Genomic DNA, 15,986 nt, shown 5'->3' with positions numbered 1-15,986 from the left:
TTAATGCTGACTTAATTTAAAAAAAATGTTGTGTGAAGCAAAACACAAGATAATATGTTGATAAGAGAAAATTGAGAAAAATCCCTAAGCCCAGAACGCTTAATCAGATTTTCTGAGAGCTACTTGTGATTCAAAATGAACATTTGCACAGTATCTGGAGTTGACAAATACATCGCTTTCCCCCCGTTCACCTCAACCAAACGAACAAATAGAGGCTTTAAAGACTGAATTCACTGATAAGAATAAAACCTCAGAAGAATAACAATTTCCAAAATGATATTTACATTTTATTTATGCTTTGATAACTAAATAGACCAGCCTATTACCTGGACGATGGAGACAGGATTATCAGGCAATATCGATTATGTTTTATATGAAAGAAAAAACAACAACCGAAAAACAGTCGGATCAACACGATATTAATAATATGACAATATATCAAGAAGAATAGTACGTTGCCTTTTACATCACCTCAACATACTGCTATTGTGCTTTGATAAGACTCTTGCAACAAGAACACAGATACAGAAACTTTTTTAACAGCCCAACATTACTTGGATTTCAGCGATCAACTCCTCGTAAAATAATTCCGCTCACCTCATCCTGCAGTCGAGATAAGACTTAATGAAGCTGAATGAAAACTCCTCGACTCAAAGGGCACGCGTGAAAATGAAATAACAGATGAGAAATCAAATTAGGTGCAGCTCATTCATTCAGTCAGCAGACACAGGCTGACTGGGTACACACACACACACACACACACACACACACACACACACACACACACACACACACACACACACACACACACACACACATATATGGGATGTATCATCTTCCTTTTCCTGTATATCATTGAGGCAAACTTGGTACTTATATCATTTATATATATATATATGTAAAAAAAAAAAAAGAATTATAGATGAAATGAAAAACATGCATTGGACAAATACAAGCATGCATTTACATGATGAGACCTGAAATCATCACCAGTACATTTTAAATGGTTGATAATGCACCTCTATGTTTAACACAAGCCCCCCGAAAAACTTCCCTGCACACCCAACTACACCCATCGTGAACATAAATACATTCTCAACTACAGAGTCCAGCTGATGTTTTACGGAGCGCTGCAACAGGTACATTATGTTGCTACATGTAAAGTGGAGTAAGCAGGATGAGTCTCACTAGCAGGCCGGTGTCGTGTGAAACCATCGTGTGTTATATAAAGGCATGGGGGCTCTTTTTTATGATCTGCTGTCTATGGTGAGATAGCTGTACATGTTTATTTTTACATTTAATTTTGTTGTCTTTTGAAAGAGATAGAGAGGTCCGTGTTGGCAAGGTTCCTCCACATCCTCTGCGGCAGTATTCCAGAGATACACAAGAGATAGAAGAGTGCTGCATGAAATGTTCTCCGGAAAATTGACAGATATTTTTTATTTTTGGGATATCCTCTCCGCTCGGCCTTGGGTGACAGTTCTTTGTCGTGTTTGATTTGTCCGCTTAACTCCGTATCTATGTAAAAAGTGCCTCTGTTAGACTTTGTATCAGTTCCTCACACTCCCCCCCGTGCTGGATAGTTCTTCTTGTATGGTTGGCTTTGGTTGCATAACACGCACTTGGATGCTTCCCCACCGGGGTCTGCTCAGCAAGTGAAGTCTTCAAAGTTTGCTTGGCCCGGGTGATGGGGTAGCATGTTGCCAGGATATGTTGATGGTGTACGCAGGTTATCGCAAGGATCCTGGGAGAAAAATTAGCAGAGAGTGAAAGCAAAAATTAGATTGTAAGATAAACGAGGATTAAGACACTGAAGAGAAATGATCAGCAGGGGAGGACGTATTAAAACAAGAGGGGAGGGGGAGTCCTTACATCAAGAGTAAAACAGAAGATAAAACACATATGAGAAAGTACTAAACCCTCAGATAAATGTGTGACATTAGAAACAAGATGGGGCTGAGAGGGAATAGACCCATAAGAAATGCTTTAAAGAAAAAATGATGAAGATGTAAGGCAGGGGAGAGGATCAGAAGATGAGCACATCTTTCTCCTTTTTCCTCTGCCTGATCTCAGACCTACAATTAAAGTGAACTTCATTTACACTTGGCAATAAGTGAGCTGTCACACCTTCCAACGCTCTAATCCTGGCCTGTCCCTGCTGGTCATGTCCAGCAGCTTTGATTAAATGCACACCACTTTCCACTATCAATTTTCTCCCCCTCTTCTCCCAATCACACTTTCACTCCCTTCCCTGTCTCCCCAGTCCCTGGTTTCTTCCATCTCTTTCTCTTGACTCCTCCCCACCACCATCACGGCTGCCCTATCATCCTCCTTCACTCCAAGTGTGTCCCTGTCAAAGGAAATTGAGTCTGATACAGTGGAAGTACTGAGCAGCAGTCTACTGACATGGTGTTTCACATCATCCAGGCTCAGCACAGCTCCCCGGTCGTTGTTGTTGCGGCCTTTGTGTTTCTTCTTCACGCATCGGCACAGCTTGTATTTGATCACCTGAAAATAGCCGAGGACACCCGTTACTGACCCGTTCAAAAATATATTTTTTATAGTCCAAGCCCACACACTTTGGAGTTTGAAGGATCATGCAAAATGAAATTCAAGAGAGATTGATTTTATCCATCTATAAATATGTTTCGCCCTCCAAACTGGACATGCAGGTGCTGCTTTTTTCTCTCACGCAAACACACACACAAACAGACGGACACAAATATCTTTCTGCATTGCTGGTAGAATTTATAATGGAGGAAGCAACACAGAGTTGCTCTAATGAGAACGGACAGAGACATCCCAACTAATCTAAAATATAATACATCCAAAATGTTAATGTATTCAGAGTTGCTGCTGCTAAGATGTGTGTGTGTGTGTGTGTGTGTGTGTGTGTGTGTGTGTGTGTGTGTGTGTGTGTGTGTGTGTGTGTTGCACAGAGATGGGCTGCAGGGTTGTGAGGGACACAGCGTTCGTCACGCTCGTTAAAACACGTCCTTGGTGAAATAGTGTGCAAAACTCAATTTTGTACGCAAGTACGGGAGGTGTTTTAAAGACCTATTTTACCTCATATAGATAGTCAAAGAGTTCCAGAATAGTGAGGAGGCTGGCTCCGATGAAGAGACCCATCTGACCTCCGATATCACCTGGAGAGAGAAATAGGACATTTTAAGGAGGATTATCATCTCTGTTTATTCATATGAAGCATATTTTAAATGTGCTTTTAATATTTGTTTAGGTCTGAAATGTGTTAGAAAACAGATGTTAGAAAGAAAGAAATGTTGAAAATCACACAACAGACACACTAGATTAAAGAGACAGCGCTGTGTCATCTGGGACCTGAACACCTATTTTACAATAACAAGCGGTTGCCTTACTGTCACTTTTCATCAAAATCATCTGATGTGTATATGAATACTGTTTATTATCTCCTCCCATGGAAACACTAGACAGCCATTTCCTTACCCAGAAGGCCTGCCAATTCGTAGGCTTTCTTTTGTTCGATGGTTTCGTAGTTCAGCGCTTCAAAATAGATATCCAGGACCAGAAGGTTATCACTGTAAACAGAGAGAAAAGCTCAGTCTTAGTTCACACATTTAAATGTCTCAGTGTATGTTTCATACACCATGCTTCATCAGAGTGTCCGCAGGCGGAGAACATGACTGGTGAGTCTGGCACTTCCTGCAGATAACTGAGCAGATGCATTGGGTTGAGTAAATAACCATATATGGATTATTGAACGGGCTGACAGGGCACAGGCTTAGGGCCACAACGTTTGTCTCCATGGCCTTTACTTACAAAATGTCTCTCAAAGTGACAAAAACCAAGCAGCAATGGATAGAAAATGACCACAAAGAAACACAAAGCGCTTAAAAAAAGATGCACAATAACTGCGAAAGGGTTCTAAACAATCACAAAGTGACAAACGGCAACTACAGAGACTTAAAACTACACAGAGTTGCAACACTATTACAAAGACACAAACAGCCCTAAAGAAGCACAAAACAACTACAGAGAGATTAAAAACAACTACCAAGAGATGCAAAAACGACTTCAAAGAGATGCAAAACAACTACTAAAATATGCAAAACAAATACAAAAAGACGAAAGTAACCACAATAGGATAAAAAAGAAATGCAAAGAGACGCAAACAGATTACAACAAGGGCTAAACAACCACAGACGAAACATAATTACAAAAACACGACTCAAAATGGGACACAAAACAGAAGCAAAGAGAACACAAAACCACAACCAAAAGACACCCATGGGTGTCTGGCTCCATGTAGCTGAGGTAGGGGGGTCTTTTGCAAGTCTGTTCCCAGCGGGCCTATTGTCTCATAATCCTCCCGTGCAAAGAACCTGCAGTCACAAGCTAATTTCCCCTCGGTGGGTCTGGTCATTATGGAAAACAAGGGAAATGATGACAGCTGTTTGATTTCATGCTGTGTCAATATCTGAAATTCAGGACTTCAGCAGAATGAGAAAGAATTAGTTTACGGCCCAAGGCAAAGCAGACTATTATTTTGATTCCTGAATATCCTCTCCGCGGGCTAAATGACATACTACACACATAACTGGGGTTGAATCAAAAACGTAACTTGACTTTGAGGATTTAGTTTACTGTTTTATTACTTCAATTTAAGTTAAGACACGTGATGATCTGTCAGTTGAAGAAGCTCTAAGCCGAGGGCTAAGTTGAAATGCAAATTACAGTTGGTAATGTAGCTGGAGATGTTCTCATAGAAGATGGGCACACATCTGCTTGTTTCATGCTGGGAGATGTACTTTCAGCTCCTGTAGTTTGACTGCACAGACGATTTTAAAAGCACATAAAACATCCATAGTATACTCAACATAAAACAAAACCATCATCATAAACTTAATATCCCGCCTAGGGTTGTAATCTTGGTCACTCGTTCCCATTCTTTTTTTGACATACACCCGATGAGCTCAAACCTTTTCAATGACTTTTTTTTCACAGCAGATATCTTGAATTATCATAACAGAGGTATTAATAATAATAATATAATATAATGCTGTATTTCCAGCTTTGAGAACTAAAAGCACACGTTACAAATGTGTTGGCATAAAACAATGTCAAAATTGACTTTATCAAACACTATTGATAATATAAAAGTGAATAGTGTGCAACAATGAGGTCGGTTTGATGAAGTTGACACTTTTAGGCCGTACTAATTGGAGTGGCAGAATATGGACGTTTAATCTGAAACCATCTGAATCCATTACTTTTAGCGACCAACTTGTATTAATAACACAGTAAACTGTTTTCCATTTACTTTAACATATGCGCACCATTTAAAAAATTTTTTTTTATCAATTACTAATGCTAACAACATTTTACAGTTTAATATCCACTAAGTTTATTTATTTTTTCAAATGCTAGTTACCTGTTTCTTTTGTTAAACAATAACATACAATTATACAATTTATTGTATAATTTCAGCTCTTTGTCCAATGTTAGCTAGTAACTACCCATTATAACTGTTTGTCCATTACTTCAGCTGCCAATCAAACATTATATAAATATAAACATATTTGTGTTTTACTTTCAGCTAACTATTGTATTTAAACCAATACTTTTTGTGGATTATATATACTGTTTATGTTTTACTTTTATCAAAATAGGTCTTCTGCGTATCTTACTATTTCAATGATATATTTAATTCCTTACTTTTACTGTAGCTTACTGTTTAGAATTACCTTCCTGTTTTCATGCTTGCAACACATAGTGTTCAGGTATTACATCTTATTCAATATTTGGAAATCTTAAAAACTGAGGTTTTTATTTTATAATAATTTGTTTAATCAGTTGAGCTTTCTACAATCTTTGCAGAAAGGCCTGCTCCATGGCAGCTGCAGTAGTTAAACCCTGGGATAGGGAATCACTGATATAGTTGTGTTTTTGTATTGCTTTTTGTTGAAACTCCTGTGTGTGTTCTCCTGATTTGTAGGCCCACCTGAGTGAGCTGTCTTCAGTTTGAAGGATGCGTCCTCGCATATATATGCAATATAGGCTCTATACTGTATATGAAAATAAAAGACAGAAAGACGGTGCAATGCAGTGGAAGTGTAGCAGTCATTCAATGCAGTCCATATCTGTATATGTTCTATCTTTCCCTCAAAGTAGAATGATTGGATAAATATAACACTGCTGCTGCCGTCCAAGTAGTAATATTAGTATTATTTAATAAATAATGCATTGTGTCTGCGTCTATATCAATATCTCTCTCCCCCTGCTTTAGTGGTTCCCAGTAGAATGACAGTCCACTTCAGTTTCACACCACTAAACACTGTGCAGCCCAGATAGCAGAACACTTCCAGCAAATGCTCATCAGCCTGACACTGCTTGGAAACATTGCCAGTCAAAAGACGAACTGGAAGGACTCACATCTATCCAAAGGGGATTAAATAAAACTTTCAGCAGGGAGAAGTGAAAGGTTTTTGCCGCACTCCGACTACATATGGTGTAATTATCTTGTCCTCAACAGCTCTGCCGGGAATGATAGATACAAGATTTAACTATTATTTCTCCCTCTCCCCATTCCCTTGAACTACTTTTGATCTTTTCATTACATTTGGCAAAGAAACAGTACATACTTGGCAGCTTAATCAAGTCAAACTCAGACTGAATCATCCTTATTCTTTTTCCTCAACTCAATGGAAAAATATCCAGGTTTGAGAAAGTGAACTGGTTGCAGCAGTTGTTGTGCAGCCTCAAGCAAGCTGCTATAAGGGAAATAAACCTCAAAACACTTTCACTCTGTCTGAGATGTGGTGTGGTTTGACCAACACAATGGTACACATCAGGTTCTCCTTCATCACAAATAAGAATAAAAGCTACAGATGTGTCAGTACTTAAATGCAACTTCTGTTTTCTGCAAAAGAAGAAACATCCACAGTTCTGTATTACATGGTGAATCCTGACAAATGAAAACAGAAAATAAGCCTGTGGATATGGCTTAGCAAGATCATAATGTTAATTCGATTTATTTTATTTAAGTATGGTTTTGTATATATTGCAAAAAGGGAAATATATGCAAAATCAAATATGAATTGTTTGTTGATTCTAAAAAAATGTGAAAATAAGACTTCAGTAACCTTTTTTGTACGTTTTTGTTTTCAATTAAATTGATTTCATACATTTGGACATTATAATGTGTAAAGCCATAGCATGATAATATCATATGATCTCAATATTTATTTCCCAGAAAAAAATTAAAATACAACGCCCAAAGCCCCTCCACTCAGTGTTTGCGTGTTTTGCTTATCGTCAGTTCTCTCCTTCTCTCTCCCTCTTAAGCTTTCAGTGCAGAATGATGTGGTCTCATGTGCAACTTAAAGTGTAACTTCCTTTTTAGTGGATGTACCATAACGGTGTGCAATTGGTGCCTGAAGCATTACATCAAAAACAGTTTAGTGGCTGCAGTGCTCTCGCTCAATACAGGACCTATTAAAGAAAACACGGTTGACTCCATAAAGCACTTTGAAACAAAGACATGGGGAAAAAGGGTCCAGATTGATTAATACAGTATCCAATTTAAGAAGTGTGATGTGAAAACCTGACAAATCCAACACCCACATAACCTGAGAATGGACTTAATAGTGAAGATATCTTGTGCTCAACAGTTAAACTTTTCAAAGAAAATATATTAGTAAAAGTTTTGGATGATTGGATAAGACAAAAGAATGTGACTTACGATATGTACTGCTCTGTCTTGTTGAATTTCTTGGCGAGGTACTTTGCTGATGCTTTGCTGGGTATCTTGACAAAGGACATCTCTTTACCGAAACGCGTCATGTTGCACGGCGTCTCGCACACACAGTAGTCATTGTCTCTCTCGACAAGAAAGTCTGAAAAATAGATTATTTAGGAAGCCAGGGGTAGATAGAGGACAGATAAATGGAGAGAGAGAAGACACAGAGACAGACAGATTTATCATCACATCAGGATGACAAACACAAAGCCAGCAGAGTGAAAGGCGTCAAAGAAAACTTTTGAAATGACGCCGCTAGGAGACACCCTAGAGGCTTTTATGAGAAATATAAAAGATAGACATGGTTTATTGAAAGAGTGAGAGATTTGAAAACAAGCAACAGTCATGAAAGGCCTGAGAGGTATCAGCTGATAAAGAGACAGGGGAGTGTGAAAAGGACCGGCTCAGTGCCAGGCCTGAGGTTTACTATTCGAGCTACCTTAAGGCTAAAGGAACACTTTTATCTGTTATCAGCATGGATAAGGGGCTTTGAATAGTTGGCTATACACATTGAACAGCGAATATGCACACTCACACTCTCACACACATACAGCATGCTGGGTTATCTCCTTACCCAAGGCAGGATCTGCACAGTCCTTGTACTGCTCCGGGGTGCAGTACGGGGCATCTCCTAAGGACACATAATATTCTCAGTGTCAACAAAAGGAGAAGAGGGTTTTACCAAGAACCACAAAGGGTGACAAGATGTTAACTGATAATTAATGCTGTCTCAGTGTGTCATCACCAATCTTATCATGCCTGGATATTCTTCCCAAATGTGATCCCATCTCGTAATTTATTTCATTAACTTTTGTACTTTCCGCCTCGCGTAACTACTTCCGTGTCCGTGTCACTCTCGTCTCTCTCACCCTCTCCATCTTTCTCCCCAGTGGCAGTTGAGCCACCCCTCTCCCTCGACAAAGGAAAAAGCTGTGTCCTACATGTAGAGGAAATGATTTCCCAGCTACAATTATTCACTGCATTTTGCTTTAAAGTCGTGAAAAATCAGTCGAATGACAGGAAGATAGCATAGATGGATAGGAGCAGAGGATTTTAGCTGGGGAGTTGTCTGTAGACTCACATAAATCAACTGCACAATCACTTTAGGGAAGCAGCTAATTCTGATTATTTCCCAGACCGATTGTCTGGGTCTCCCTGGATGTGCAAACACTGACCGTGATTGAATAGAGACACATTAACAGTTATTGGACAGGTGAGTGCGGGTTAACAGAGGCCAAATTCCAATGTTTCCTCTGTGCCAAACTCCTTTTCAATTTGCCAGCTCAGATGCCACCCTGTGATTACATTTAGGAGGTAGACTACATATGCCAACTGTAATCACTGCACAAATTCGAAGGGAAACACTTGAGTTTTCCAATCCAGTGGAGTGTGAAAGTATGAATGCAGTCACTGGCAAAAAGCTCTTTATTCCTTAAGAATTGTTTTTGCCACGCCAAATTCAAATAAAAGCACTACAAACCACAAGAGACACTTTAACATCTACATCTTTATAAGCTAATGTAGATAGCATGTATGTCGAGCAGTGACATGCCCCTGTGGTTCCTACCAGGCATGTGGACCATCCTGCAGTTGCAGTTCTCCACGAGGTATCGTGTCTCGCAGTCGATCCGGCAGGCTGTGATGCTGTAAGTGTTGAAGAAGTCTGAGTCCATCGCCGAGGCCTTGCAGTCCCCCCAAGGTGGAGGCAGGTACGTCAGCTGAGAGAGAAGCAACAGTGCAGAACCAATTTAGCTATAGAGCTTATTGTCTGTTCAAGAACATCTCCTGTGCCCTGTTAATGCAGTTATTTGACCCTTTTCTTTCCCTCAATACCTATATTTACAAGCCAATACGCAGTTTTTTTGTATTAGGCTCTGAAAAGGATTGCTTTTACTCCATGGTGGATACATGTGTATAGTGGAGCTTATGGTGGGCGGTTCTCTCCTACGTTTCTCCTATTCCCAGTGTGCCTCTGTGCTTTATTTGTACAGCCCACTCTCCATGCAGGATCTGAATAGTATCATCAGAGTATTAGAGCTGTGAAGTTTACACTCTTAACAGCTTCGCTGCAGGACCTGTGGAGCCATGTCTCCTCTGTTTTGATCCACAAATGTACAATTTATGTGGACAGTAGACATATCCATCAGTCACACAAAGTGACAGTGAGCTTTTGTCCTTGTTTACCACATTGTATTCTGTGAAACCTTGTAAGTGCCATGCACAGTAATGTGTACTGAAGTTGCTGCACAGCAAAATCATACAAACAAATATTAATGACAGATCTTTTCATTTTTACCCTTTTTGTTTGTTTTCTAATAAACAATTTTTTACATTTATTTTACTTTTGTATTCTTACTCAGCATTGCTCAGCATCTTTAAGCACATTCTTAAAAGTATGCAACCTTGCATTCAACTGCACATACTGTATGAGCCAACCTCTTCACATTCCCTATTCGTCACACGCGGACAATTGGTGAGGACCAATTACTGTATAAAGTATGAACAACAAAAAATGGGACTTATAAAGTAGGAAAAATGTAAAAAAAGACCCACTATTTCAAAATAAGCCCCAATGATTGTTGCTTACTGTATATTTGAGGTTGTACCAGATTATTCATGTAGAAAGTAAAGTGAAGCCACTTAAACAGAGTGCTCTTTGAAACATACATATCATATGTAAATATGAAGAATATTAATTTAAATAAAGCTGCTTTAAAGAAAGGACAAACTTTGATGCATTAATATGCATTAAGGGAGGAAGCTATACAAAGTGTGTTTCCTCCTCATCAGTGCATCACTGATTGCTCACACAGCAATAAATTAAAGGCCAATGTTATGATTTAGGGATGAAGCTTTTTAAGATTTGTACTGGAGTGCAAGAGGCAACCAGGTGTGTCACACTCTGGATCTGGTTACTAATAACCCAGGGCACACACACGCACACGCACGCACGCACGCACGCACGCACGCACGCACGCACGCACGCACGCACGCACGCACGCACGCACACACACACACACACACACACACACACACACACACACACACACACACACACACACACACACACACACACACACACACACACACACACACACACACACAGTGAAACCTGAAGCTCTGACTACAATCCAATCAGGAGACTATAATCATTGCTCTGCATATTTTTACATCAAGGACGCTTCACAAAGTCAGACAGAACATAAAAACCATAAGAGCCGGGTAAAATATGGTAATCAATAAGAAGTGCGTGTGTATTTATTCATCTCATCACGTGGCCTAGACCTATGGAAGGAGCTATGTGGCTGGGTGATTTCTTATGCTCACAGTTCTGACCTTTAGATTTTGTTGCATCTTTAAAAGCTCGACTCAGCCCTCCTAATCCACCTCTTGGTAGAATGACTTCCAATTGGTTAGACTTCTGCAAGTTTGGACAAAAGCCAAACTGGTGTTTGAGATTTCAGGACATGTTAGTGTCCTGTTAAACAACTATAGGAACGAAAATCATTTTAAAGATTGTGACTTCAATTCCACCTTCGTTACGGAGTGAGAGACCGCAAACCAAATGGAACAGGAAGAAGAAAGAGGAAAAGCAAGAGCCAGCAACCCTCTGCAAACAAAAAGACAAGAGGATGTAGAAGAAACATGTTGTTCTTTTTGCATTTTATGTTAAACAGGGAGAAATTGCAGATGTCTTTCTTTTGTGGGATCATGGTGAGTGACAGTTGGGCAAGCTGAAAAGCCCCCGACAGTTTTACACTACAGGACTGCTGAAGCAGGCAGTTGAATGAATTTGAGAAAACTGCATTAGATTAATGAAGAGTGAGCCTGCCAGCCAATGAAATAAATAAATCCAGAGAGAGAGAGAGAGAGAGAGAGAGAGAGAGAGAGAGAGAGGGTGAGGGAATACAATTGAAAGGGGACTGTATTATAGGAATTGTAATGACTTTTGGAGAGGAAATAAGTCAAGGAGCTAGCGAGAAGGAGAGAAAAACAAAGAGGGACAGTTTCCTGCAGACGCGACATTGGCAGCATGCAAAATCCTGCTGCATCCCACCATCACTGGAACACACTCACTAGTAGTGTGGACGTGGAATGACTGAGATCACTACCAAATCCATCCCTATCCATCCTCCATTCATTATGCATGGTTCTGTAGCATATTAGGGGCAAGAGTGTAGGATTTGTGAGGCTGAATCCTTGCAGTCACAGCCACAGAATTATTCACAGTTCAAGGGAAGAACCCACACACACTTTTTTTCACAGAGCCAAACTCAGACTTACACATGCTGACTGGAGAAAGTCTGTGTATCCTTGACCATGTTGAGACCCCAAATATGTAACTTTCAGAACTACTCAAGAGCCTCCAAGGCACCAACAAACATGTACAGTCCCTTAAATTGCAAAATGTCCATCTTACAAAACAGTCCTTCCAACCTAGAAACTAACTGTCCTTACAACAGCCGCAGTATTGATGGGTCTGAGGCACACTTTTTGCCTTTTATGTGAAACACTTGACTGACCGGCCATAATTATATTTCAACCTCGATTCTGGGAAAGAAGAAAATCGTTTGTCCTTCAAAAATCACAGCGTAGTGCTGAGATAGCTTACAATGTGGGACGCCTCATTTCAACTCCCATGGGTCCAACAAAAGCCTTGAACAGGAACAGTGATAAATATATTTCTCTTCTGGGCTCAATCCCTTATGATTGCAAGTATTCAGATTAAGGAAAAAAAAAATTGTTTAGTTGTGGTAGAAGAAATCACATCATTTTCTTTAGTTAAAGTAAGATGACTCTCTTGAAATTAAAAGTCCTGCATTCAAAATTGAAAAGCAGTGTTATCAACCAAAATATAATTATAGTTTTCGAAAATAAAAGTATCGTTCTGCAGAAAAAGGTCCCTTATGACTGATTATTATTATATAAGACACTATTAGAATGTTAATAGTAATGCAATAATGTGTAAGTTGCTTTATAATGTTGCTGCTGAAGTGCAGTTGTTTGTCACCATAGACTCTATAAAATATGGATGTTAATGTGCTTCTAGAGACACATACTCGGTAACTACCAAAAAAGCTGTTTTGAAAGATTTGCCGGGTGTTTATATTTCTGTCTGTCTTATGCTTTTGGCCTGAATTGGTGTTGCGGCTGGTGTGATCCCATCGCAAGACCATCTCCGGTTTGTAAGACACTGTTTCTGCTAAACATTAGGGAATTAAATGGAAAGGTCTTTGGGGATTGACACAGCAGAGGTAGTGCTTGGTCCAACAAGTCCAATGGTGAGCAATCCTTTGGCCACCTCTGAAGGGTCACAAAGAAGACTAAAGGCTAAATTAGACTTTTCCATAATCTTTACTTTTTATATGTATTTACATTATTTCAACTACTTGTATCTCAAACTGTTTTTGAAATGAACCCAGCTGAGACTATTAGAGAGGTAATACCATAGGGTCAAACTATTGAAGGAAATCTGAAATGACCATCCTCCCTACGTTGAGTTATGGTGACATTATAAATAGGTTGGCATTAATGGACGCACTCCAGAAGCTTGATGTTCTCCACCAGTCTGTTATCTGGTTTGCAGCAAATGCTCCTTTTGAAACCCACCGGTGCAATATTTATTGCTCTGACAACCGGCCATCTGTCAAACGAGTCGTAATATTCATTGATTCATGCTTATCTACAAAACCATCCATGGCCTGCTGCTCACCATGTTTTTTTCTAAATAAAAAATGACGATCTGAAATTAACTATTAACTAAATCTGTAGCAGAGAAGAATGTACAATGTTTGCCTATGAAATGAAGTGAAGAAGAGTTATAAAGTAGCATAAAATGGTTTCTCAAGTTAATTACAAGTTTTCATTCTCCATTAACCTACATTTATATGATCAGTTTAATTATCCAGTAAATGTTCGGAAACGTTTATAATGCAGGAAGGAAGAAAATGAACCATGCAGTCTTTGTATGGACCAGAAGGTTCTGTCAAGAGAAGATAGATGGGTGAGAAATATCAGTGGCTTCAGCACAAGCCACCTTTTCAAATTCAGTAATTTATTTAAAATTCATATAAATGTCTCTTAGTGGAGTTTAAATATCACTCAATGCATCCCATTTGCCTTGACATTTGTACAACCTGAGAGGGTCTCTGATAAGCTTGCTAACTGCACAGTTTGTGCTCACTGTTACATTACGAATTATGTTGATACTGAGTGGCCTGCGGATGTTGGAGTAAAGCTCTCAGTAAGAGGAGTGACGGGGCCAGACAGGGGCAGAGCCATCAGCCTCCGAGGCAGCACAAAGATCCCCCAGATGGTTGAGTATAAAGGGGGTCGAGCAGGAGAGTGTGGGGGGGGGTAATGGGACTCAGGCCAGGGCTTGATCAGCTGTGGCAGGGTCACCTGGGCCGTGCAGGATGTCTGCAGTTGAAAAGCCTGAAACACCCACCATGATCCCAGGATACGTCACTGATTATTAGAAGCTTGTTCACCCTGGACAAGGTATCTCCATGACAATTTTCTCGTCAGATTGTAAGCATCCATGTAACAGATTGCGACAGAAAAGCAATCGCATTTGAAGCTGTCAGAAGAAAGAATGAATTTGACATTGAAATATGTATTTACTTATTGGAATACTGACAGAAATGTCAGATGCTAAGTGTTTGGTGATGTGCTGCGTGACAACATCAGGTTCTTCTTAACCTCCAGCATCGCTAGGCAGGCTTATGTGACAATGAACCAGAAATAAAACACGGAAATATTTTTTATTAGTATTAGCCACACTGACTGACTTACACATACCTACAAAGTGAGATTAGAATGTTTTGTTCTTTAAGAATAGCTGGTCAAATCCGTCTTGCTTCCTCGGTGACCTTCTTCAAGTCGATACCAAAAACGACTAATTTCACTTTCTATGGCATTTCACTTAAACTAATACAGTATGCCTTGTTTCCACACAGTACGACCAACAGTGTTCACTGTAGGGACATTATTAACCAATGGATGTAAAAAAACATCACAGAAATAGAAGAAAAGTATATTTTTGTGAGAATTTCCTGCCTTGTAGTTCTAGTAATGGAGCACTACCGAGACAGAAACAGGGCGATCAATGCATGGCTATGTGCAAGTATATAAATGTAGATTTAGCATATAATAACCATACATTTGAATTCCCAATGTTCTAAACTAGCTTTAGTACTCCCTTTGTATTTATACAATTGCTCATTTGTCTATTAATATTGACAAGCAGCAACTGAATCTAATGAAATAGCTTGTGTGCTAATTTGCGCTGGCAAACAGTGTCCTACATTTGCCACATTTCTTTCGTGGTCTTAGAGGCCGAAATAAGAAACATAAGGAGAGCATGTGCTTCTGTCTGCGCCTACAGTATGCGCTCTTGTATATTCTCTTTTAATGCAATCAACCTGCCAGGGACTGCAGATGAGAATCTGAGCCTTTAGGGCTAAATCTGGCACATTTACATGATGGACTCAAGTGCTCATGTTAATTATTGAGCATTGTCCCTTCTTGAACAAATACAAAAAAGGAGTTGAGATAACAGAAGTCCCAATACAAATGAATTGTCTTTTGGTTGCCTCACAAAACCACACATAGCAAGGTTGAAGCTAAGCGCTACATGGTATGAAGCAATACTTGTTGCTATAATTAATGTACGCCTTTGTGTGTGTGTGGGTATTGATTAGGTACTTGTTAGCACTTGCACACATTGTTTGAATGAAAGGCTATAGAAATAAAGGTCATTTTTATGAAAGCTGTAGAAGCTCCTTTTATATTAGCAACCTTTTGACTGTGCAAAACGTTTATCTGATTTGCAAGCACAATATCTCTTTGACGTGCTCAAAATGAAATGAAATAACACTAAACAGATTCTCTCTGATGAAATGTGTTGAGACATGCTTGTGTTACCAGATTTTCATTTAAGTTAGCTTTAAGCACGTACCCGTTGTTCCTGGCAGGACACAAACGTCTGAAAGCCTGGCGCCACTCCGAAGCCCAGCTGGTCTATAAACGGAGGCTCGTCCTGTGTGTGGATCTGAACCTTGATCCCTGCTTCAAACGACGTCTCGTCTGTTGACAAGAAGAGGTGAGGACATTTACAACAGGGACGGTGATTTGTATGCACACATTGGCCTGTGTGATCCAACCAGGAGCAGTTGTTACTAATCACACAGAGAAAAGCTTTGCAACG

At 39.7% G+C, this 15,986-nt stretch overlaps 1 protein-coding gene across 2 annotated transcripts in view; it reads right to left on the bottom strand.

Annotated features, from left to right (window-relative positions):
* Positions 1–356: 356 nt before the first annotated feature.
* The window catches only part of asic1b (acid-sensing (proton-gated) ion channel 1b), a 167,647-nt gene continuing 152,017 nt past the window's right edge, over positions 357–15,986 (bottom strand). For both annotated transcript variants that reach the window (XM_010780425.1, XM_010780424.1), the window contains 8 exons: positions 15,738–15,865; positions 9,345–9,495; positions 8,352–8,408; positions 7,721–7,874; positions 3,466–3,557; positions 3,067–3,146; positions 2,407–2,508; positions 357–1,744 (listed from right to left, as the gene is read on the bottom strand). In XM_010780425.1, the coding sequence (XP_010778727.1) occupies positions 1,649–1,744; positions 2,407–2,508; positions 3,067–3,146; positions 3,466–3,557; positions 7,721–7,874; positions 8,352–8,408; positions 9,345–9,495; positions 15,738–15,865 (860 nt within the window). In that variant the 3' untranslated portion in view covers positions 357–1,648. The remainder of the gene's footprint in view (positions 1,745–2,406; positions 2,509–3,066; positions 3,147–3,465; positions 3,558–7,720; positions 7,875–8,351; positions 8,409–9,344; positions 9,496–15,737; positions 15,866–15,986) is intronic.

The sequence above is a fragment of the Notothenia coriiceps genome, unplaced genomic scaffold (assembly GCF_000735185.1).
Source record: "Notothenia coriiceps isolate Sejong01 unplaced genomic scaffold, NC01 NC01_scaffold00021789, whole genome shotgun sequence".
NCBI lineage: Eukaryota > Metazoa > Chordata > Actinopteri > Perciformes > Nototheniidae > Notothenia > Notothenia coriiceps.
The sequence above is the reverse complement of the archived record's forward strand: the minus strand, read 5'-3'. Positions and strand labels throughout refer to the sequence as shown.